Raw genomic sequence first — 25914 nt, 5'->3', positions numbered from 1 at the left:
TATTGGGATGTTTGTTGTTGGTAGAAACGCTCAAAAACGTACGAATTTGGCGTGAGAACCATTGATGACGATTTCAGACATATAATGTAGTTGTTTTAAGATAAACAACTTAGAGTAGATATAGAAAGTTTTCAAAACACATCGAATGTCGTTGAACAAATCTCGTGTGAACGAGAGTTGGGATATGTTTAGTCATGCTGAGCAGGATGATGAATTCATGGTTTCTATGATGCATTAGATAGATGATGGATGAGACTTAAAACTGCCCATATCCTAGATGAAACATTCAGTCAGATATACATCTACAAGGTAGTGTATTTAGATGATCTAACATTCAGTCAGATATTACAAGACATCAATCTCGCTTGTCGGTATTTGCAAATGTGAGACGAGCACACGTTTATGGATTTGTAAATCACCATAGAATCTTAACGTGATATCTACTATCAAAATTAGGGAAACTAGGGCAGAGATGATTGAAGATGCATGCAAATTCATCAAAAGTGATAGAAAGTTATCCCGCAAAAAGAAGAGGTCGGATGGGAGCTAGGTTCACAAGAACTACACGTGATTTGACCTTTGACCAACATGTAATAACGAAACAACCTGTCATGATGTCCCTTTCTCCTAAAACGTACACGTTTGTCGTGAATCAACATATGTGAGCAGGCACTACCGCAGGGTAATTGCTACACCTGTGTATGTAATTGTATTTATGTACCAGTGTATATGTAGATTTAGATTTAATATCGTGTATTGTGGGCTCGTCCGGTCCTCCACGTACAAGTATTAATCAATGATTGGTTACGAGAAAACAAGGTCAAAATGAAATCAATTGGTAACGATCACAGAACTAGCTCTTGTAACCATGGTGACGTACCCTCTAATCAACGCCGTTCTGGAACATTGATACATAATAACCTCCGGTTCGAGATTATGTCGTCTCTTCCGGTGGCTTTTATTTGACAATGAACCGAGAACGTCGATGTGGTTTTAAGTATACTTTGCTCCGGAAGTTCTGTTTCTTATTTCAGGGGTTGCTTGCAGACTTTTGAACTGTTCGGGTGGCTTCAAAGGGAATCCATGTTGTGCTGTTCAGCGGGCTTTAAAGGGAAATAATGTATTTTTGGCAATTTCGCTACTAAATATCGAAAAGCGGGTCACTCAATTTGCTTTTAGTGTCGGTAGATGCAGATCAATAGACAATGATGTATTCTCAAAATGTATTTTTTAAGAATCCTGAATTACCAAGGTATCATTGACATAATGTCACCAATGACAATGACTTCAAAATCGCTTGTGAAAAAAAAAACCAAGAATAAGCAATACAGTAAACGACCTTTAAAGCGTTCGAGCGAGCCTTCAACATGGTGAACAATGTCGATTTTGTATTAAAGTCAGTAGATTGTAACTGAATGCTAACTTGTGCGTGAATCTGATTTCAGTCCGTTATGACCTTCAAATTTAAAGGTCACCAGAACTGCAACGTAAGCTGTTCTACTTGGTACAATTGTTAATTATTTGTGCGATACTACAAATTTTCCGATTGGACCACGATAGCAGATGATATAACCGAACTCTGTACGGATTTCCAATTACCAGAAACCGAGGGCTGAATATTAATGAAAGCCAATGTCGTTAATCGATCGTGTTCCTTCAAGCCTGAATAAGTCGACGTTATCAAAACACCATTAATGTCCAAATAAAGGCACCACATCTGCGCCAGAGCTGTTAGCACAGGACGTAAAAGCATTGCATTATTTTTCAAACAATTGGATCTTTTAACTACAGCATTTACTACATTTGTTACTGTCATTAATCAATCAAAGTCCTTCATTACTGGTTCTGAAATCCCGAGAGATTTAATCTTACGGTCGGCCTACCACACATTTATATAGTTCGTGTGTGCCTGACTTACAAGATGTACGAGTCTATCTGCTGTAGAGAAATTGGCCAATCGATCTGCCAGCTGACCAGTGGTCATTCCGGTCGTCCACCCCGAGGCTTTCACGTCCGATATATATATATTGACACATGTGTATATACGTACATGTATACGGGCTGACTCAGCTATAACCTTCCCAGTACTTACAAGTCAAGGCCATATGTGTATTGGTGCTTGTTCCTATACCATTTAACTGGTGATTTGAAACACCTCAAACCATATGTTATATATAAGGTTTAAATATATGTAGGTTCTCTTCGAATTCAATAGCTTGTATACAGTTCAGGTGTTCATGAAAATGGTACATGTAATTTGTCGTTTAAAAGAAAAATTGAATAAATTACATGTTTTAGACAACCACTTGGTTCATGTCGTGTATAATGTATAGTGACTTCATTCCACCAATAGCAGTTTAAAATGCTTATCAAAAACTAAATTATTATGTTTTTTATGATAAACTTACTTCTTTCTTGCTTTATTGAGAATTTCATTAAAATAGAGACTAAAAACGAACAGGGCATGCTTTAAAACTGCTTTGATTGGGAAATAAAATCAAAATGAAAATCATGAAAAAAACCCAAATAAAAAACAAACAAACAAACAAACAAAATAAGCTGTGTATTATAAATTCGTGGTGATCATACTTCCCTTTAGAGAGTTTCATCAAACATGATTTAAAACGTCTAAAGCGCATGCTCTGAAACTGACTCGTTAGTGTACAACACCTGTCGAACTTGACACTTCACGTGGAGGGTTCAATCTCCGTCAACTCGGGGATTACGGGTCAAAGGTCAAGGACTTCCAGATAAATCGTCCCGTACTTATCAAAATAAATGACTTTAGGACGTGTTCGGGACTGAATACCAAGCTATTTTGCGAGTCATTGTAAAACAATTTGGTCCTCTTATCAAGGGAACCTATGGACGGTCGGGTTGTCGTCATATCCGCAAACAATTAGATATTTATACAAACTCGTGCTTTCCAGTCACTATCTAGGACTCCGAGAGGTAGTTTTGAATTTGCTCTTGCTTACAAATAATCTGCATGCTTTAAAATGGTATTTAACTGAACTAAGGAAATTCTACCAATATCACACCCACGGACCACACACGAATATGTAAGATTTAGTTGTACAAATACTGTACTTTCGCCTTCTAGCTTTTAATGTCTCTTTAGCCCAGTCGGAAGAACGGCAGACCACTAAGTCCGGGGATACGTGTTCGACCTCCTGCTGACTGCACCCTCATTTCCTTCTGGTCGGTTTATTTGGTGTTGCTTCCAGTACAAGTGTTAACGGTCTCCCAGGCGGGTACTCTGATTCTTTGCCTAACTGTCGGTTGTGCCGTTGGTTTTTCACGCTGTAGACCCATCGATTCTTGTCTGGACACATGAAAGAAACGTATATTTCCAGTGTTCTTTTACATACCCACCAGTATATATCATTGAATTATGTCCCTTTGGTTGTACATTGTGTTACTTAAAGGGAGGTAACTTGTTGTTATCGGCGGGATGCGTGTTTCCTTTATTCGGTGACCATTTACGTAAATGGTCATATAATAAATAAGCAAAATTCCACAATAAGTATGTGTCTAGTTCCTCTTCACATCAAGTACTTAAAACATAGTCTATCTGACGCGTCCTCAAAGTTATATACAACTGTTAAAACTAACCGTTTCTTATTTCCCGAAATAATGTCATTCTTAATTTTACGATATCGAGTTTCTTCCCTATTCAATAAACGAATCATGTTAATGTAGCTGTAGAGCTCTATTCTCATTAATTCGGTTTATCCACAATTTTATTACACCGTGCCTGACTTCCCTACAAATAGCATCAGTTCTCTTAATCTTTATGACATTTGATCCGGATTTAAATTCCCGGTTTTGGGTCCAGGTATTATATATAAATTACATCTTCCGCCTCTCCAAAGACCTTGATTACATGTTTGTATAGGAAACATGTACTTAAAAGCTCAAATGCTCTAAATTCCAAATGTACGTAATGCGTTTCACAATATCCTTCAGTTCGCAATATACGTTGCACAATTGAAGAATTCTTAACTTAATTACAGTATCCTGTATAGTACTGTATGAGACTGGCACTGTACATGTTTACAGAAAGCTAAACATACAAAGTTTGCAGGTAAATAGCTGGTGATTTGTCGAGTAAAATTATACCACACATAATATTGAAAGACAGATTATGTGTTGCCATAACAGTATAATCCTGTCGGTGCTATGCGCCATTTTGTCTACCTAAGCCGAGTTCCCGGTCATTCCCGGATAAAAAAAACTTGAATAAATATTGATATTATAATATTTATTTTTGTTTTGTTTACAAACGTATTTTCTATCGCCGAAAATAACCTTATCGACAAATGACTACAGGAAACTATGCCATCATTCACAAGGTCGCCTCCCCGATTGGCTGCGAAGTAAAATATTACAGCAAATAGTCCAAAAAAGAGATAGTAAAATATTGTATAAATCGGTGTTTATTCCTTCGGTTAATGAGACAAATAACAAAGAAACACTTTTTTTAGATCTGAGAATTTTTGCGCAGTCTAACCACAAATTGGGCACTTATACATGTATACCCATTCGAGCAGAGTAACTTCCCTTTGCTTCACTCTTCTGTACTGAGGGAGTGAAACACCAAACATAATGGCACTTACCTTAATGGCTATTAATTAATTCGGGATAAAACGTACATGCTCACGTCCTTAAACATCATATAATTGTATACAGCTGTTCTGTGCCCATTGACAGAAACATATACAGATGATGCATATATCACAGTTCCTGGCACTCGTAGGTACAGAAAGGTTATTCTGGAAGTTCGTCACCAAGGCATAGGCCATTGAGGACAGACTGGATTATAATTACCTGCCATAGTTTTGCTATTCTCCGCCAGGCACCGTTTCGAAGATCTATGAGCGCAGCCTAGCGGAGATAAGAGGTACTAAGGCAGGTAATCAGGTCTACGTTGTGTCTCTCTCAGACATGTAGACCGAAGCCACAATGGAAGCGATGTTCATTCTTCTGTACATGTTCTACAGGAATAAATGTATAACATTAGTTGTCATACGACAGAGCAAAACAGGAGTAAAAAAATAAATGAAAGTATATGAAGTGCAACAAACAACACTGAACCGTTGTTTCATCCGGGCACGTGACAGACGCTAGAGTAGTTCTTTAGGACTTATGGTTATGGAGAAGAGAGTAATTTCTATAAACACCAGACATACTAACTTGAAGATTCATTTTTCTTGTTGTAACATTTAGTAAGATGATACAAGTTGTTTACAATAGCGATACAAATCTTGACTATTTAATCCATGCCTCATTGGTTTCATGATGCTTTTTATTACGTTTAAAAATCAACTAATTAGTTATGTATTCAAATGATTACACTACGAAAGCGCTCTGTACCTGATTGCATAGCCTCGAATTGTGTATAATTTGCATTCGTCGATCTTTGTAAGCCGTGCGTTCAGATAGATTATCGGAGCCGCTTAGTGAGTTTCATTTCCTAACTCCACTTAAAACCACATCAATTTGACGTAATACAGATCACACGCGCAACGGGCAAAGATAATTATACACGAAAATGGCAGAACTCCAAGTGAAAACATTTATAAAGCCTATTATATACAGAGTGAACGAGTATATTTTTAACTTTAATGTTTTTTCAGTTTTCCGGATAGAAAGGCAGTTCGAGAACTGCACTTTATTGCGAACTTGTAGGTTAAGACTTCCATCGGGATTAATTACCTAAGCGGCCAAAGTACTTAAAAACCTATCTGGTTTGAATTTTAAAATTTAGCGTTTAGAAGTTTTTTTTTATGTCGAAGTAGATCATAAACCAAATTTATATTATAGTACGGAGTTACCTCAATATCGCCAGACGTTCTATCTCAGATTTGTTTTTTTCTCTACCTGTGATATTAACGGTATAAATCTTCATTAGATTATTTCGTGGGTTGGGTGTCTAAATTAATTAGAGTTACTTCCCTTCTTTTCAATCGGTCAGTACTGAGAAAAGGAAACGAAGGGAAGTAACTCTGATGGATCAGAATATACAGCGTAATTGCTGTTATCATAATTGGAAACACTCTCCATAACGGATGATACTGTTATTGTAAGACGAAACACTTTCGTCTATATCTGGGAACACTTTCGTTATAACTTGGAACACTTTCGTTATAACTGGGAACATTTTCGTCTATAACTGGGAACACTTTCGTTGTGTCAGAGAACACTTCCGTTGTAACTGGTAACGCTCAACGCTTTCGTTGTAACTCGGAACACTATTTTTTTAAAGGGACATTTTCATTTTAACACTGAACACTTTCATTACAAGTGTAGGCGTATATAGAACGTAGACGGAAGTGTGGATGTTGAAAATGTAATTACTTTGATGTTATAATGACATTTATCATGGTTTATTTTTCATGCGTTATTTATCTTTGTTTTATATTTTCTGTCTTTTCAGTAACATCAAATTTCAAATGAAAGTTCGACAAAAGCGACAAACAATGCAGAACATGACCAAACCTTTAAAACAGTGGCTATGTGATCACCGAGGGAACCCCTACCCTTCTAAACCGGAAAAGGAAATCCTAGCGCGAGATTCTCGTATGTCTCTCGTTCAAGTCTCCAACTGGTTTGCAAATGCGAGAAGGAGGCTGAAGAGTACTGTGAAAGGTGATGACGTCACGTGGTCGCGGCGCGTGAAGCTGTACAACAGTAGGGTCACAGGAAACGCCGAGCTGTTGAGTGTCAGTTCTGACGACAGTCTCTTCGATTCCGACGAAGGTCTGTATCTCTTTGTGTTGGCCGATTTGGAGTTTTTAAGTTACAATGTAGGTAAAATTGGTTACCTGTCTTAGTACCAATTCTCTCCGCTAGGCTGCGCTCATAAATACTCTGGTATTTTCGGAGCGAAGCCTATCGGAGGGAACATAACTACGGCAGGCAATCCGGTCTAAAATTAAGGCGACTACCTTAACTCTAGACTTCATCCGTCCTCTTTTGTCAACCGTCTACGGCACAGTTGTATTTCTTGAATGTAAACAGGTACATGTTCTATAAATATTTGGTATACAAGATGGAACTATTGTGTAGATTGGTCGAGCAGATGACCCCATTCGGATCTATCCGATCAGTTAAAGTGTTATAAAAACCTTTTCAAGAAGTCTAAAAAAAAGTTTAGAAGAAAAAGCGCAAACCTTGTGACTTGAGTGAATGGGTTGGCTAAATTGGCCGTTTTGGGTTTATCCTCTACCCGCTCTGACTCATTACTGACAGGAAGTGACGTAATACATTTTGTGTCTAAACATGACATCACTTCCATAATCTAAACAATATTTCCACATCACAAATACACCGAACCCTCAATAATCCGGACACTTACGCTCCCGGCCAAAACCGCAAGGATGGCGACTTTTGTTTTCTGTACTGTAGTAAGGTCAATAACTTATCAGACATTTCCGTCCGGATTTTGAGTTTTCCCGACTTGTTTATTGGTTGTCCACTCTGCTCTTCAAACATGTTAAACATTATTCACGCTCGGCGCATCGATTCAATTGTACACAGAGGGCAAATTGAAATTATATATCAATCATACAAAGGGAATAATACAGTACATGGACGTCCATTAATTATTTTACCTGGTTATTGTATCTACGGCCGTATCAGAGCTTGTATTCGATCAAAACAGACAGTAGCGCATTAAACCGCCGTTGTGGAACTCGCAGCGGCGATACACTCTCCAAACTCTTCAATTAAGTAACGTGTTGAAAACGATCTTTATTATCGCCGCGGAAGCTTATTTTTCATGGGCTGTCGTGCGTGAGGCGTCGCGGAGTGATCTGGTGGCGTGGATTGCCATAACATATTGATTCTGCGTTAAAATGGAAATTTTGCTGACACACAAGTGTGTTTAATATATGGTCTGTTACAGCGCCGTGTCAAGAAAAAATCATTTACTACGGTTAAAAAATACCAGCAGAACAAGAGAAAGAAAAAACTATCGTACTGTTCTGACAGCAGGAGAAAGGTGATGAATACCTAGAGGCCTTCCGAACGGTCTTTCCCAAGCTCATGACGTCAAAACTCATCCGTTTATTTCCTTGATTTATAGCGGTGCTTCGTGAGATTTAATTCTATTTCTACAATAACAATACCAAAAATTTAAATTTAAATCAAATTAAAATATTTTTTGACAAAAACCCGAGTATTCCTCCGGTACTTGGATACGCCTTGTCTTCCTACATACGTACCTTAACTTTATGAATATCTCGGTCAATATTGTCTAAATAGATATTCTGGTTAACATATTTCTTAATAAATATTCCGGTTAATATATTTCTAGATAATTATTCCGGTTAATGTATTTATAAATAAATAACCCGGTTAAATGCATGGTATCAATGAATATGACGATTAAAAGTGTCTAAATTAACATTCCGGTTAATATGGTATAATGAATATATCGGTTAAAGGGGTATAAATGAATATTTCGGTTAAAAGGTCTTTATGAATATTTCGGTTAATACAGTCAAAATTAATATGCTGATTAATGTACCGGTAAATAGCGTCTGAATGTTTATTTGATAACTAGGATCTAAATGAATATAGCGATGACTGCGATCTTAATGAATATTTAGAATCATGACACCCGGATATAAGAGTTAATTCTGAACCGGACTCAATATTATCGATCAGTTTCAAATGTATCAGATACCCTGTGGTTAGAGCCGGATTTAAGTGCCTTCTCACAATATTTTAAAAGCTTAGACATGAGATAGAAATAATATTTTATACTGACTTTTAATAACATAAAGTATAGCCTTATCGAAAAGGGAATGTCTAATTTTACGACAAAGATATTGAGATTGTTATTTTATTAAAGATTGAGTACGGAAACATGTGACTGAGGTAAAAATGTAAAGATTACTTTTATTAAATTTTAGAATGACTATGAAAAATATCATGAAAACTTTAACTGGAAAGAATAGAATAGATCCGGACATTGAGTTGAGTTTGAAATTAGATAAACCGCTATTGATCAGAGTTATATAAATTCTTTTTATGAAGAAAAGGCACAGGCTACAAACGCTTTAGAGAATTTGTTATACATGTAATAACTCATGCACGGGGTAACTTAAAACGGGTTTGTTAAGATTTTAAATTGATAAATAACCTATGTAAATCAAACTTAGGTTCCTTGTACTTTTCATCGCGTTCTTTAATTTTTAATTTGTAATTTATAACACAGAAATATGATTAAGGAGATTTTTTTGTATTTTTATTTGTAATTTATTATACAGAAATATGAATAAAGTTTGATATTGGTTTAATATAGCGTTACGGCGCCTGAAGCCATTCTAATCACAGAGTAGATGACGGAAAGATTAGTGACGGATTGTGTTTATCAGGGGATCTTTATTTGAATATAGCATGCATATTGATCGTAATTAAAACTAATGTTTCTGCACCTTAACCTTATCCAGGATGTACTCGATCTGTAAGTTCTAGATATTAATCAATGCATAACCTAAAAAAAACATGTATATTGTGGCATCAAATGAAACCAATTCGTCTTTGATATCGATTTTCAAAAAAAGAGTAAAGTACACATTTATCAGGGTTTTACTGTGAAAATTTAAGAAAAAAATTTATCGGGAAATATCAATAATATTATTTTCTTTGACAGGTACAAATGTAACAAAATAACGTTGTACGTGAACTATAACTTGTACGTGTTTACGTGAACCAAACAGGACCAATAAAATGTTAGACCCGATGGCTCTAATTTAGTCTGTTGTCTTTCCTTTACTGTATTAGGTTTCCTTTGTATGAAAATTAAGATTTTATTTATTTTAATTCAATAGTTCAGAAGATGATGATAAGTGTAGTATTAACCGTTAGGTAATAATTTTTGCGACTCTACAAAATTATCGACCTCGTTTTACATTTTCATTTTAAAAATTAGAACCCGTTTGGAAAGGTAGTGGCCCTTTAAACAAATGTCAAATCATATTAAAATTGGTATTTGTGACGCTGAGAAGGTGGTCTTATCAAGCAGGTGGTAATCCCAGTCATTAAAACATCATTATTTGTCTTAAATATTTTTTTGTTTCGAGCTAGGGAAGATAATCTAGTATTACAACTGTGCTGAGACAGTCTTATCAACAACTTAAGGTCTGATGACCAGTCTACGCAGGTGGTCTTTATATAGAGGTGGTCGCTAAAACAGGTTTCACTGTACAACAACATTCCTCCCATTTCTTTGCGCGTCATCTTTTTGTATGCACATCAAAATGTGGATTTCAAAAAGTTAATTAGGTAATACACAATAATGTCAGAATGTGTCATTCTGAAGTTGAAAAGGAAACTCCTCTTCGCCCAAACGTCAAACAGACGACGGGCAGCCATAAGTGTCACAGTCAGTATTAAGTGTGCAGTAGATGTAGAGTGCAGAAAATAGGATCAGAATGATGATACGGCTAAAATCGAATCCGTAATATTTCACCGAACTGTCGACACAAAGTTGCCGAGTTCGAATATATATATCCGGTTTTTTTCTGAAAATTTGACCTGATAAACACGAGTCGGATCCGGAGCTTGAATTCCGGATATCGATGTTCACACGATACACTAACAAGCCGACACCCGAAAGCGATACAAATCATTGAAGTTAGAAACTTCCCATATCCGTAATCAGATGTGCAGAAAAAATACAACTCACAACATACGAAGAGCAGACATTACAATTATACAATTGTACATGTATAATTATTTTTAACAATCGTATTACCACCATATTTACCACCAGATTGACTTTATCAACGTTTCATTCTCTCCCTCCATTATCATATCATATCTACCTCATCTTGATACTCCAGGGGTTACTATCACTGACGTTATATCCAGGTGATAGCAACCCCTGAAGAATCGAGGATGTATATACCTTATTTATTGTGAGCTTTATATTAAACTCGCAATCTCTTTAGATTACTTAATTAGATAACTAGTTAAAAGAGGATCATCTCTCCCTCTTTCCAAAGAGAGAAATTTTCGCCGTTGACATTGGTCGCTGATTGGTTAATTGGTTGGCTTTTGGTCAGCTGAGGTCATTTTGATATTGAGAATGTCAATTAAGTTTTGGGAGGCTCCTGTATATCAGTATTCTGTCTCTGTGTAACAGTGGAAGTCTTTTACCTTTTTATAGTGTTATCACGCTGAAGCTAACCACCAAAGATACCGAACAACGCACTCACCCCGGTCGCATTACACTGAAGACCGATCTCGGTTTGTCTATTTACAACTTTCATATCTGAACCAATACCTTTATGTAAAACATTGATGTCAGGCTGATACGCCGTAAATCCTATACAAGATAGAAGGGAGAAGGTGAAAAAACAAGAAGGGGTATGGAGATGGAGGGAGAGGGTGAAAAGGAGGGTGAAAAACAAGAAAGCGATATGAAGGGAGAGAATGAAAAACAAGAAGGGATATGGAGATGGAGGGAGAGGTTGAAAAAGAGGGTGAAAAACAAGAAAGCGATATGAAGGGAGAGGATGAAAAACAAGAAACCAACTGACATTGACGTAAAAACATTTCATTGTCAATTCACATGCTTTAAAACCAAATGACTGGTTTAAGCGTTGAACCACTGTCACGCATTGTACATGTGTATGGTTGTATGGCTTCGTAAGTAGGTAGCCGATCGATTCAGAAATAAACGTAATAAGGTATAGATCTATATTATGGGGTATGACTCATCTATTGTTTTAGACATAAAATATAGGTCTTCGTGCGGAGGGATGTCTCGATTATTGATTCGTGATACGGTTTTCTGCCCAGTTCGGCAATAGCCTAGTAACAAACTTATATATAGATTCTAAATCAGAGTGTAAGACGGGCAGAATGCCAGAAGCCAGATAGAAAACTGTCATACCCTTCACTTACTTTCCTATGGATTAATGCAGTATCTAATTTTAGGTCGCGGTCAGGGCTTTTCATGGCTTAATGTTGATTTGTTCACAATTATATATTAAGTGTTGGATTTACAGTTAGGTGGGGAGGTAGTTGAGGATCAGGAGGGAGAGGTAGTTAAGGATGGGGAGGGGGGAGGTAGTTGAGGAGGGGGGGGAGGGGAGGAGGGGGGGAGTAGAGGATGGGAGAGGTAAGAGGAGTTTGGAGAGAGGAGTTGGGGAGTAGAGATGGGAGGGGGAGGAGGGGATAGGAGGGGATAGAGGGAGTTGAGAGGAGAGGGAGTTGAGGATGGGGAGGGGAGGTAGAGGGAGTTGAGAGTATGGGAGGGAGTGAGAGGGGGGGTAGAGAATGGGGAGGGGGAGGGGAGGGAGTAGAGGGATCGGAGAGGAGGGGATAAGAGGGAGTTTGAGAGGGAGAGGGAGTTGAGGATGGGGAGGCGGGGTAGGTAAGAGGAGTTGAGGGAAGTTTTGAGAGGGAGGGGTAAGAGGTAGTTTGAGAGGGTGAGGGGGTAAGAGGGAGTTTGAGAGGGTGAGGGGGTAAGAGGTAGTTTTGAGAGGTAAGAGGTAGTTTGGAGGGGGAGGAGAGGGAGTTGAGGATGGGGACGCGGAGGGAGTAGAGGATGGGGAGGGGGAGGGAGTAGAGGATGGGGAGGAGGGGAGGGGGAGTGGAGTAGGATGGGGAGTTGAGGATGGGGAGGAGGGGATAAGAGGGAGTTTGAGAGGGTGAGAGGGTAAGAGGTAGTTTGAGAGGGTGAGAGGGTAAGAGGTAGTTTGAGAGGGTGAGGGGGTAAGAGGTAGTTTGAGAGGTGAGGGGGTAAGAGGTAGTTTGAGAGGTGAGGGGGTAAGAGGTAGTTTGAGAGGTGAGGGGGTAGAGTAGTTTGAGAGGTGAGGGGGTAAGAGGAGTTTGAGAGGTGAGGGGGTAAGAGTAGTTTGAGAGGTGAGGGGTAAGAGGTAGTTTGAGAGGAGAGGGAGTTGAGGATGGGGAGGGGAGGGAGTAGAGGATGGGGAGGGGGGGGAGTAGAGGATGGGGGGGGGGGGAGGGAGTAGAGGATGGGGAGGAGGGATAAGAGGGAGTTTGAGAGGTAGGAGGGAGTTGAGAGTAGGGGAGGGGAGGGAGGAGGAAGAGAGTTTGAGAGGTGAGGGGTAAGAGGTAGTTTGAGAGGTGAGGGGGTAAGAGGTAGTTTGAGAGGTGAGGGGGTAAGAGGTAGTTTGAGAGGTGAGGGGGGAGGTAAGTGGAATAAAGACACCATTCTGATGATGATCACCAAAAACAATAAGATAGGGGTTCGCTCATGGTTCCGATCCGGGAATTTCTATAAGTAATGGGAACAAGTCCTGATCAATCTGGGCAAAGAAAATCCAATACGGATTGTCATAAGGTCCTGATCAATCCGGACAAAGCATGTCCAGTAGGGATGGCCATAAGGCCCTGATCAATCCGGACAAAGCATGTCCAGTAGGGATAGCAATAAGGTCCTGATCAATCCGGGCAAAGAAAATCCAATAGGGATTGGCATGAGGTCCTAATCAATGCGGGCAACGCAAATCCATTATGGGTTGGCGTAAGGTTCCGATCATTCTGGGTAAAGAGAATCTAACAGGGATTGGCGAAAGGTTTGATCAATCCGGGCAATGCAAATCCAATAGGGATTGGCAAAAGGTTCTGATGATGATAGGAAAAGGTCCATACTAGTATCAAGAGAGCGGGATTTTCGGAAGTATGGGGGTTGATTAGTCTGTGTTAAAATTATCTTGTCTGTTAAGGTAATTGATTTCAATTATTGTTTCAGATGAAAGCCGTCGTTTCCATTCGTCACATTCGAATCCATCGGAAATGACGTCAGAGCCAATGGAGCAGGACGATGATGACGACAGAGAGTTAGTGCCCTCGCGATCTCAAACCCCGACAATGGGCCATATGGAGTTTTATCCAAGCCTTACGCAGTTGAAACCTCCAATAGACACAGGATCTCAAAATAAACCCTATAAACAAACAATTTTACAAAGATATCTCTCAGATACTTATCGTAACAGGAACGCCGGTCAACGATTGGACCAGCGGTTGAATCACCGCTTGGATACCATGGAGATGACACCATTTAACAAAACAAGGTCACGGAAACCTTCGGGATCCATCGGGTCACGTGATTACGAAGAAATGTCTACGTCATCAGGGGTTTCAATGAACGAAAGTCATCATTTACCAGTGTTTGACGGTAAGAAAAATTATCTTTAGAGTTAAGTCCCTTGTTTTATATTTGTTCAGGACTATAGTCCCAGAGTTATGTCCCTGTTTAATATCCCGAATCATTTAGGGTTACGTCCCCTTGTATTATGTCGTACTATAAGAGTTATGTCCCCCTTTTAAATTGTTGGATTAATTAGTGTTACGTCGCCTTGTATTACGTCGAATTATTAGTGTTATGTGCCCTTTGAAAATGTTTGATTATTTAGAATTACTTCCCCGTGTTATATGCCGTATTATTTAGGGTTACGTCCCCTTGTATTATGTCCTATTATCAGAGTTGAATCCCCTTTTAAAATATTGGGAATATGCCGAATTATTTAGGGTTACGTCCCCTTGTATCATCTATAATTGTGTTGGTTATCCATTATATCGGACTACGGTTTGGATATTAAGGTCATTGTCCTCTTGTTTCATGTTGCGACAGCAACCAGCTCTTTTTTGTATTCAGGTCGCCGGCCTCGTTCGTTGCCCCGGCAATTTATCCATAATATATGTCCAAACTTGTACCACTAGAATCTTTCTGATCAGACGTCATCGATTTATGACCTGTATCATACAAAATAATGATATAATGCCATCCGAGACTCGTAAATCCATTATTTATATCCGGGGTCTACAGATCGATAGACGATATCGCATACTTTTCACGTATTATCTAGCTATCCAGTGGAAATATGAATATTCATGAGGATTCGCCCTTTGTTTATTTTTTTTAATTAACAATTAATTGGCATGTTTGTTATTCAAAATGAGATAAGCTATATTTAGAATCTTAAAAATTTAAAAATGTATGAAAAAATGTGAGATTTGGAAGATGATTTTGTATGTAAAGCATGAATGTGTCTTTAAATATTTTTAATAGTATTCTTTCTTTCTCTCTTTCTCTCTTTCTTTCTTTCCTAACTGTCCTTTCTTTCTTTCTTTCTTTCTTTCCTAGCTGTCCTTTCTTTCTTTTTTTTTTCTTTCTCTCTTTCTTTCTTTCTTTCCTAGTTGTCCTTTTTTCTTTCTTTCTTTCTTTCTCTCTTTTTCTTTCTTTCTTTCTTTCTTTCTTTCTTTCTTTCATTCTTTCTTTCTTTCTTTCTTTCTTTCTTTCTATCTTAGCTGTCCTTTCTTTCTTCCTTAATTGACTGTTGAAGTTTGTCACTGGTTGACCCACTTTATGGGACACTGTTCCTTGTTAACGGGCGTTATCCGGCGAGTGATCAGGGCTAGACATTTTTGGCTCTGGTGACGTCACGAGTTGAGATTAGATCGACAGCACTTAAAGATGGCGGCGTACTGATGTGACGCGGATAGTGTTATGATCACGTGACTAGAAATACCATTTAATAACTTATATGACCTTTACTATTGTATTAAAGCATTTATGATGTTTGAAAGTCATTTCTTACAAGAACAAAAACAAATGATTATGATTATATGTATGATGATGATGATGATGATGATGTGGGTATCAACATCTCGGAGAAATTTCCGGCAATCTTCGGAAATAAATTGTTTCCGGAGATTGTCGGAAATTTCTCCGAGGATTGCCGAAAATTTCTCCGAGATGTCGCGATTGGTGGATGTATATGTATTGTTGCTGCTGGTGGAATAACTTTTATTTTAACTGTGTCCGCAGATGGTATCGACGATCTGGAGGCAGCTGCTCGTCGCAGAAGAATTTCTGGAGACATCAGGTAATTACTAAAGTTATCTCCCTTTCACTTATTATATCCGCTAGGTGGCGTCCATCCCTTTCCAAATCTTAGGTAAGACATTTTATCCCAGAGTTCAGTGCGAAGTTTAAAAGATTGATAACTCTGTTAGATATTGAGATTTCTGCTCGCCGCCAGACTGCGCCCCGAACACTAATGTCCGAAGGGAGGTAACCGAGGCGGAGACCCAATCTATCCAAAATTAGGACATTTAAAATCAACATAATCCGATTTTCCTTGAGAGACAAAATGGCTGTGTACAGGCCTTCATGGTATATAAAAAGACGGCAGGATAATTAACCGCGCGTTCCATTTGCGGATTCTAACCAGTTGTACTAACTTGATACGGCAAAGCCAAATGGAACGCGTTTGGATTTTTCCGTGATGGCGGCACCCATATGAAATATACGCTTCGAATATAAAAGCCAAAAATTGTTCGTTGTTAACGATAAAAGTGGTATAAAAGTAATTCCTAAATAGTTTCGGCATACATTGAAATAAATAATTCCTGTAATTTTATCGAATATAAGTATCCCCTGTTTTGTTTTCAACAAAGAAATCATTTCGATCACAAATGAAAAATCTCGAGTCCGCCATCTTGAATCCAAATGGTATGCTTCTGAAAACGAACCACTTGTACCGGTACAGATCTGCTGGTACGGCGCGTTCCATTTGAGATACAGCAGATTCGTATCGATACAACTGGTACGAATCTGCAAATGGAACACATGGTATGTCAACTAAATCAAAATAAGGATATAACACTGTAGATTTTGTATAATGTGTACAGTGTATGTATTCGAAAATTAAACAAAGAAAATGTTTTCTGAAACAGCTGGTACAAAAAAGTATTCGGATTTCGATAACGAGGCACGCCGACAGAATATCATCCTCGATACTCCAGGGGTTCAGATCACTTGCGATCTCTACACCCCTGGACTATCTCATAGTAAAATTGAAGGCAACTCAGAGGAAAGAATTTGAACCAATCACAGGCCAGCAAAAATATTCTTTGAAGACTAGAGAGAGCACTCAACTTCAAAGCTACATAGTCAGCCACATTGTACCGTTATACAATGATGTGCAACAAAGGACTAAATTACCTGTTTTGTTCTGTTGAACTCCAGTTTTACTATAAGATAGTCCAGGGGTGTAGAGATTGTTAGTGATCGTAACCCCTGCAGTATTGAGGATGACAGAATACTGACATTATTCGGTGAGATAAAATTCAGTAATAGGCGGAGTCATGTAGACGATAAAACTGGGAACTAACTAACTACATCTATGACAATACACGTATGATAACAGTTATGACATGACATATATTAGAACCGACATTTGTCTGTATTTTACGATACCGACATATCCCTTGACCAAGTCACCCCTGAAGACACATTTAGACTATTCTAAATCAGAGACTAGACCAGTTCATTGTAGATTTTTAGGGGTGAAGTATGATGATGGTGAGATAATGATAATTTCGATGGGTATGAAGTCTTGAAACTGTTGTTCCTGCAAGGGTCATTAAACATATACTGGCTCACGCTTCTGTATAAGTATTAATAAAAGTAAAGATTAGCAGAAAGGTAAAACGTTAAAAAAATCAAACCAAAATTAGTTATACGCGTAAATATTAAAAATATTGTGTCCCATAGAATTTGACTTCTTATAACGTAATACAAAATGCCTCTGTTGTGTATACCCTTCATCTGACATCTATCGAACCTGTTTTATGTGTCTGACATTCACGTGTGACCTTCAGATGTCTTTCACGTGTTTTTTTTAAACATTTGTATCTCCTAAACGTTAAAAATCATATTCAAGTTGCAGGGTTTAGAGTGAGTGTTAAAATCAAATGAAATTTAAATTTTAAATTCGACTTGAAACACCTGCCGTTAGCTATGCACTAGTATAGATAAGGGACAACGTACAATCTGATTGTATTCGCTGATTATATCAAAACAGAAAAAAAGATCCATTTCTTCCATGAGTCTAGAATATATAATAATGTACACTTTAAAATTTTATTTCTAAACTACGTATAAGTTATCTTCCGTAGAGTTAAGAGAACTAAACTTAGTGATAAAATGGAAGATTACAGCGAAAAGTTGTAGGATTTTATTGTCCGTAATGTTTGAAGTTCGTCTGTTTGTTTTTCTATATTTTTTAATATTCAATAACCCTCATTTAAATTTCCATCTATGAAAGTGTAATAAACTTGGAAGACTCTACATTCTGCATTTGTTATTGTAGGCTTTCAAGGAAAAAAAGTGTACTGTCATTAAAGAAAAACAATAAAACAATTATTGCGTTAAGCTTCGGTTAATACATGAATTTATTAACCCAAGAAAAGCAACATTATTAATTAGCCTCGAACATATATACAAATGGTTTTTTTTTTCTTCATTTTTTTATTCAATAGACATATCTACAAATGTATTGCACAGAGAAATCACGAGATCTTCGCTTTCTACAAGGCATAATATATTTCGTAAAAATTAATATATATGTTTCTATTCCGTCTTTGCGTTTTTCAAAGTTATCTCCCTTGCTGGTAGAACTCGATTGTTACGTCATTATTCTGTCGGTGAACATGTCATTTTTCATGAAAAATACGTAACACTCACACAAATAGCATGACTTTACAAATAATCTTACAAACTCTATAATACGAAAATACAGAATTGTGAATTTTAGAACTCGGAAATACGAAGTGTAGAAATATCGATTTTCACTCATAAAACGACCTTTTTTGGAAATGACGAGTTCTGTAACCGTCACATGTGGTTAGAAAACGACATGTACAGATAAAGAAAGTGCTCATCAAATTCGATTAGTTACAACTAATTGCCGGGTAGGATAGTGTGCCAAGGACTCTTTTTTTCCGGAATTGATCGATGAGTGTCACTGAAAGTGTCTTCTAATAGTATCTAACGAATCTAAACATTTTAATTAACGAAATTTGAAAATAAGATTTGGAAGAATTAATTTCAACTAATGAAGCCATCAGAAAAAAGTACAGCTTACTGTAAGCCCAGTGATATTTAGGGCGACTACAATTTCGCGGGTTCACGAATTTTTCACAATTGAATTTTGCAGTTTAAATTCGTGGTTCTACTACCTCGTTTAAATAAGACTCGATTAAAATCAAGGGTCGCAATACCAGAATAGTTAAGGATTCTGACATATTACCACTAATCCTTCACCTGTAGGTCGTTGCTATTTTTTTCGAATACTCCGGCTTTCCTCTGCCTCATAAACCTGACAAGGCCTTGAATGACAAGACATTATGACTAGACCTTATCATGTTTACAAACACAAACAGACAAGTAAGGAACCTTAATCGACCCCATTAAAGTGGAACGTATTAAACGTGAGGAGGATTTAATGGCGTTCACTGGTTAGTTAATTCTGTGTAATGAGATGGAGCACTAGCCATGAACTTTGGGTGTTGACAGTAACTGCGGTCATTAAACGATAATTCTAAGACTTAATAGGACGTAATTGTCTAGAGATAGGTACAGATTATTTACGTAATTACTTCAAATTGGTGTCAGTCGCCATTTTTTAACGCAATAACAAATGTAGATGTTATTACAAATGACATTTAAAATATGGTTATTTACTTTGATGTCTATCTACTGTACCCTGCTACCGAGATCGTTGTGTATATCTACTGTACTCTGCTAACGAGATCGTTGTGTATATCTACTGTACTCTGCTAACGAGATCGTTGTGTATATCTACTGTACTGTGCTGCCGAGACCGTTGTGTATATCTACTGTACTATGCTACCGAGACCGTTGTGTATATCTACTGTACTCTGCTACCGAGATCGTTGTGTATATCTACTGTACTCTGCTACCGAGATATTTGTGTATATCTACTGTACTCTGCTACCGAGATCGTTGTGTATATCTACTGTACTCTGTTACCGAGGTCGTTGTGTATATCTACTGTAATCTGCTACCGAGATCGTTGTGTATATCTACTGTACTCTGCTACCGACGATGTGTGTATATCTACTACTCTGCTACGAGATCGTTGTGTATATCTACTGTACTCTGTTACCGAGTCGTTGTGTATATCTACTGTAATCTGCTACCGAGATCGTTGTGTATATCTACTGTACTCTGCTACCGAGACCGTTGTGTATATCTACTGTACTCTGCTATCGAGATCGTTGTGTATATCTACTGTACTCTGTTACCGAGGTCGTTGTGTATATCTACTGTAATCTGCTACCGAGATCGTTGTGTATATCTACTGTATTCTGATACCGAGATCGTTGTGTATATATACTGTACTCTGCTACCGAGATCGTTGTGTATATCTACTGTAATCTGCTACCGAGATCGTTGTGTATATCTACTGTACTCTGCTACCGAGATCGTTGTGTATATCTACTGTAATCTGCTACCGAGATCGTTGTGTATATCTACTGTACTCTGCTACCGAGATCGTTGTGTATATCTACTGTACTCTGCTACCGAGATCGTTGTGTATATCTACTGTACTCTGCTACCGAGATCGTTGTGTATATCTACTGTAATCTGCTACCGAGCGAGATCGTTGTGTATATCTACTGTAATCTGCTACCTAGATCGTTGTGTATATCTACTGTAATCTGCTACCGAAATCGTTGTATATCTACGTCAAAACCGTCAAACATGCGTTTATAATAAAGTTTCATGTCTCCGTACACTGCCATTTTATACTAGAATTGATACTGTATAAATCATAGCGATAGACAGAGTCATTTAGGCGATAAACATGTAACTAACTAACTATCCAACTATACACGTATTTTATGTAAGCTGCCGATCCCGTCGTAAACATTTTGATTATCATCTGAATCCATAAGTTGCTTTCGTACATGTATTAACAATCACATATATTCTCTTTATAAACTCACTACCATTTATCATTTTAGAAATTATATCGTTAAAACTGTCTTGATTTATTGATTACACTAATTTATTAATCAATTTATTTATTTTATTTTATTTCTTTGATAGGGAGAAGACAGGCGATACGCGATTCGACGAATATAGTGCAGCTATGGTTTTGACCTCCCTTAGGTCGCGTACGATGTTTAACTCGTTCAACTAACAGACTTCGGCTGCAGAGGCTATTTTTCATTAATAGATTATAAATATATATTATATATATATACATATATGTATAACCCTACCTTCTGTTTTACATGTATATGCATTCATTCCAGATGCATCCACTGTGCCTACGAGTATATCGTATAGAGGTCTATTCATATAGTTAATTTTCGTACTTTACGTAAGAAAGGTGTTACCATAGTGACAACAGTGACCTCTGGCGAAACAGTTATTCAATGTTTTCTTGTTAAAATTCTACGCACAATTGTGATGGGGAAAAATTAAAAAAAATGTTAGTCTTGGTCATCGGAATGTTTGTTATTATTCGCTACAATACAATGACGCCAAACATTTCGGTGACCAGGATTTTGTAGTAAGATGGCGTTGGAATGTGGAGTAGAGAAGGATGTGAAAGTTGTTGTTTTCCATGAGAGTGAGTGAGAATGTGAGTAACATTGGAGTAATCATTAAAGTTTTGTCTCTCATTAAAAAAATTAAAAGTGTACTTTTAGTTGTTATTTCATTGTTTATTCATTCCTTGGAGGTAGCGAACTCTTAAGCTTGTAAGCGAGATTGGAAACTCAACCGACGGTACAGCGACTTCCGATTTACAAGTATTTTTGTAAAATTTTCTAAAATATCACTTTAAACTGTTTTTTCTTAAATGTTAACTTTAAACATTATTTTTGGCTTGATATTTCCAGTTTTATCAATTAAGATGTTTAAAGGTGATTTTTGGCATAATACCACCATGGTTGTTCTTAAATCATGCATTAGAAACCGGAAGTCCGTTTTTTTATACATCAATTTTTTTCTTTCAAAACTAATCTTAAAAACACACTTTTGATTACATATCCTCAGATATGTAACTGTACAGTAAAGGAATAGATGGGACAAAATCTACACACAATGTCAAAGTTTCCAATCTCTTTGATGGATGTTCCTGTTTTATTTAAACCTCACTTCATGAGGACAATGAGCATGATGATTATTTACACGTGCATTACTATTTCTGTGGAGATAATCGAAAATTAGATGACAATACTTCCACCGGGAAGAAATTCTGATGAGTCAATCGTTTGATAGAACACTCGGCGCGTTAGGCCATGGCAGTGTTTTACTTTGTTTTGCGTTCTTTTTATAGTTCGGAAATTTACTATCTAGAAATTCGACACAAAAAAATCCCTATTAGAACTAACGAGTTTCACCAAAAATACAATAGAGATTATTTTATTACAATCAATCATATTTTACATCTTAGATGTTTGGCATCCTCCTTATTCCAGGGATTACTATCACTGGCATTATATCCACCCCTTGAATATTCCATTTGCGATTACAGATGAGAAGGTAGTTTGGTACTTTGATGTGTATTTTGGTTGACTGTGTGGCTTTGAAATTGGGCATCACTGTCTCTGTCATCTTCAAAAGAAAGTCACTGTTAAGTGTAGGCCTGCGGTTGGTCTTTTTTTCTCTGAAACTTTCAGTTTTGTTATGAAATATTCAGGGATGAATATCAAGACAGCGATACTAATCCCTGGAGTATAGTGGACGTATGTTGAGATGAAATACTCTAAAAATTGTTTGTTCCAAAAAAATGGCCATGTTTGTTTTTCACTCTTCGGATGCTAAAATCAGCCAGCTCTCTGACGCAGAACAGAAAAACGTAAGTATGGCCATTATACGTCTTAGAGTACCTACACAAATACCTGTACTTTTGGTTTACGTGATGTGACCAAATGATTGACTAATCCATTTGTTTGTACATTAAGACGATGAGGATATCACTACACATCGACTGTTGAGTTATGTAATATATACACGGTAATACCGAAGTAAAAGTCGTGTAGATGTCGGTAGTAATTAATTACGTCACAATAGATCTAAGGAACAATGTCGCGTGGGAGTGAGCTTCTGTCAGAGAGAGGTCGCAGAAATGGATTAGCTATGACGTCATCTGGTTTCTGCCCCGACGCATCTGTCGATAGCATGTGTCGTGTTCATCAATCAATGAACTCTACAAGTTATGTAATAGTAGTGAGATGATATATATATATATACATTTAACAGACACGTGCAACTTAGGTGGAACTACAAACAAACCGGCAAATACATCAATTTATGTACACTTGTAAATAGGTGTAAACAAATATCGCCAAGGTGAAGGCCACAGCTCGATCTGCAGCTGTTATCGTTCCGCCTCGTTACACAAATGACGCCATAATGCCTTTTCTGGTGACATCAGCAAGACTAAGATAATAATTTTTGAATATTTGCCTTGATTTGTTTGTTTAAACGTCTCATTAACAACATTGCTCATATAAGGACGTGCTAGGTTTATAAGGAGGAAGAAAAGCCAGAGTACCCATATACAGACCATCGACCTCAAGTCAGTACCTGGGAAGTACAAAACGTAGCTGCTTGACTCATTTAAGGACATGTTTGGTTTATAAGCTTATGGAGAGGAAATAAAACCGGAGTACCTGTAGAAAGACTACCGACCTCAAGTCAGTACCTGGAAACTATTAAACGTAGCTGCTTGACTCATTTAAGGACATGTTTGGTTTATAAGCTTAGGGAGAGGAAATAAAACCGGAGTACCTGTAGAAAGACTACCGACCTCAAGTCAGTACCTGGGAACTATAAAACGTAGCTGCTTGGCTCATTAAAGGACATGTTTGGTTTATAAGCTAAGGGAGCGGAAATAAAACCGGAGCACCCATATACAGGCCATCGACCTAAAGTCAGTACATGGGAACTGTAAAACGTATCTGCTTGGCTCATTAAAGGAAATGTTTGGTTTAAAAGCTAAGGGAGATGAAATAAAACCGGAGTACCCGGAGAAAGACCATCGACGTAGAGTCTCCAACACAGGAGTAATTACTTGAGCCAGTATATATAATAATTGACAGTCTATGTATCACTAAGAAGTTTAATCAGACACAAGCGCATGCAGTGTCAACTTTTAGCAAACATTTTTAGCAGTTATTCGATAGGAACATTAATTGGCTTCAAATTGACCGAAAACAATATGCCAGCATATCACATTTGGCACCAATAGCTTCTAAAATGTCAACTTTAAGAAAATTGTCGATTCTTTGGTGAACTATTTTCAAGTGCTGCGTTGTATATTTCTTGATAGATATTTTTGATGAAAATGAAGTCTCGTTCATCAGAAAAACCAGAATGAGTCTTGAATCAGAATAACGACAGCAATACGGAGAAACAATTACTATTACTAGTACTAGTTGAAGTCACATTTAACTGAAAATGCTTACACAGCAGGAATTGAGAGACAGCGCCGGGAAATCATCGCAACAAACTAGGTCAATAAGGTCGATATTTCTGTTTTCATGCTTTTCAAACTACTATGTTAAAAATTTCAATAGAAAGTACGCTCGCAAAGTAGACTTGTTATTGGAGTTGAAAATGCTCTGTAACAAAAAGATTGATTTGAATTCCGGGAGAGCAAAACAAATGAAGAATTGTCGAGTAGAAACTGTAATCAACAACACTGTTTATCAGGAATCGCTTACGTCATAACTATGACTCATCGCCTGACCGCCGGATCGATAGTCAGGCTCTGTACTGATCGGCCGCGTGCTCACGTGCCACCCGCGAGGCTTAGTACCATAATTTGAAGAAGGTTGTTTTTGTCCTTATTAGGAAAACAGTAAACATGTTTTTTTCTTATTAAATTGTTACTCCCCATTAAAGAAGTTTCGATTTTTAATGTCATGTTAGAGATCAGAATTCGCAGTTAAGGCATGCAATGTCATTTAAATTTACAAATCAGGGATACAATTTGTATGCCCTCCTTAAGTGAATATCTTCTCCTTTGTTACCGAAATTATAAACTTACCAATGGCAACTTAGACCAAAATCCAACCAGCATCGTTCTTCCAAATGGCGACCTAATCCAAAATCCAACCAGTATCGTTCTTCCAAATAGCGACCTAGTCCAAAATCCAACCAGTATCGTTTTTACAAGTGGTGACTTAACCCAAAATCCAACCAGTATCAGTCTTACAAGTGGTGACCTAGTCCAAAATCCAACCAGTATCGTTCTTACAAGTGGTGACCTAGTCCAAAATCCAACCAGTATCGTTCTTCCAAATAGCGACATAATCCAAAATCCAACAAGTATCGTTCTTCCAAATAGCGACCTAGTCCAAAATCCATCCAGTATCGTTCTTACAAGTGGTGACATAATCCAAAATCCAACCAGTACGGTTCTTACAAGTGGTGACCTAATCCAACATCCAATCAGAATCATTCTTACAAGTGACGACCTTGATCAACGTCCAATCACAGACCATGTGCAACACCAAACAAGGATCTAACTTACAAATGATGACCTTGCCGGACAACCAATCAATATAATTCTAACAAATGGCAGAATAGGTCAACAACCAATCAGTATCTTGCTTACAAACGACGATCTTGCCGACCACAAATATTCAGAGTCATGCATACAGATAACGACTTCGCCCCAACAACCAACCAATATCATTCTTATAAATGACGACCTATCTCAACAACCAATCAAGATCATTTTTACAAAAGACGATCTTTCTCAACAACCAATCAATATCATTCTTTCAAAGGACGACCATTCTCAACAACCAATCGATATCATTCATACAAATGACGACCTTTCTCAACAACCGATCAATATCATTCATACAAATGACGACCTTTCTCAACAACCAATAGATATTATTCATACAAATGACGACCTTTCTCAACAACCAATCAATATCATTCATACAAATGACGACCTTTCTCAACAATCAATCAATATCATTCATACAAATGACGACCTTTCTCAACAACCAATCAATATCATTCATACAAATGACGACCTTTCTCAACAACCAATCGATATTATTCATACAAATGACGAC

The 25914-nt window shown here is 37.6% G+C and overlaps 1 protein-coding gene across 1 annotated transcript in view; it reads left to right on the top strand.

The window, feature by feature from the left end:
• The window catches only part of LOC138311096 (homeobox protein Mohawk-like), a 47390-nt gene extending 25878 nt beyond the window's left edge, over positions 1-21512 (top strand). The window contains exons 2-5 of the mRNA XM_069252537.1: positions 6440-6762; positions 13739-14164; positions 15818-15875; positions 20912-21512. Coding sequence (XP_069108638.1) covers positions 6440-6762; positions 13739-14164; positions 15818-15875; positions 20912-21005 — 901 coding nt within the window. The 3' untranslated portion in view covers positions 21006-21512. The remainder of the gene's footprint in view (positions 1-6439; positions 6763-13738; positions 14165-15817; positions 15876-20911) is intronic.
• The last annotated feature ends 4402 nt before the right edge of the window (positions 21513-25914 follow it).

This window comes from Argopecten irradians, chromosome 16 (assembly GCF_041381155.1).
Source record: "Argopecten irradians isolate NY chromosome 16, Ai_NY, whole genome shotgun sequence".
Lineage (NCBI taxonomy): Eukaryota > Metazoa > Mollusca > Bivalvia > Pectinida > Pectinidae > Argopecten > Argopecten irradians.
The sequence above is the reverse complement of the archived record's forward strand: the minus strand, read 5'-3'. Positions and strand labels throughout refer to the sequence as shown.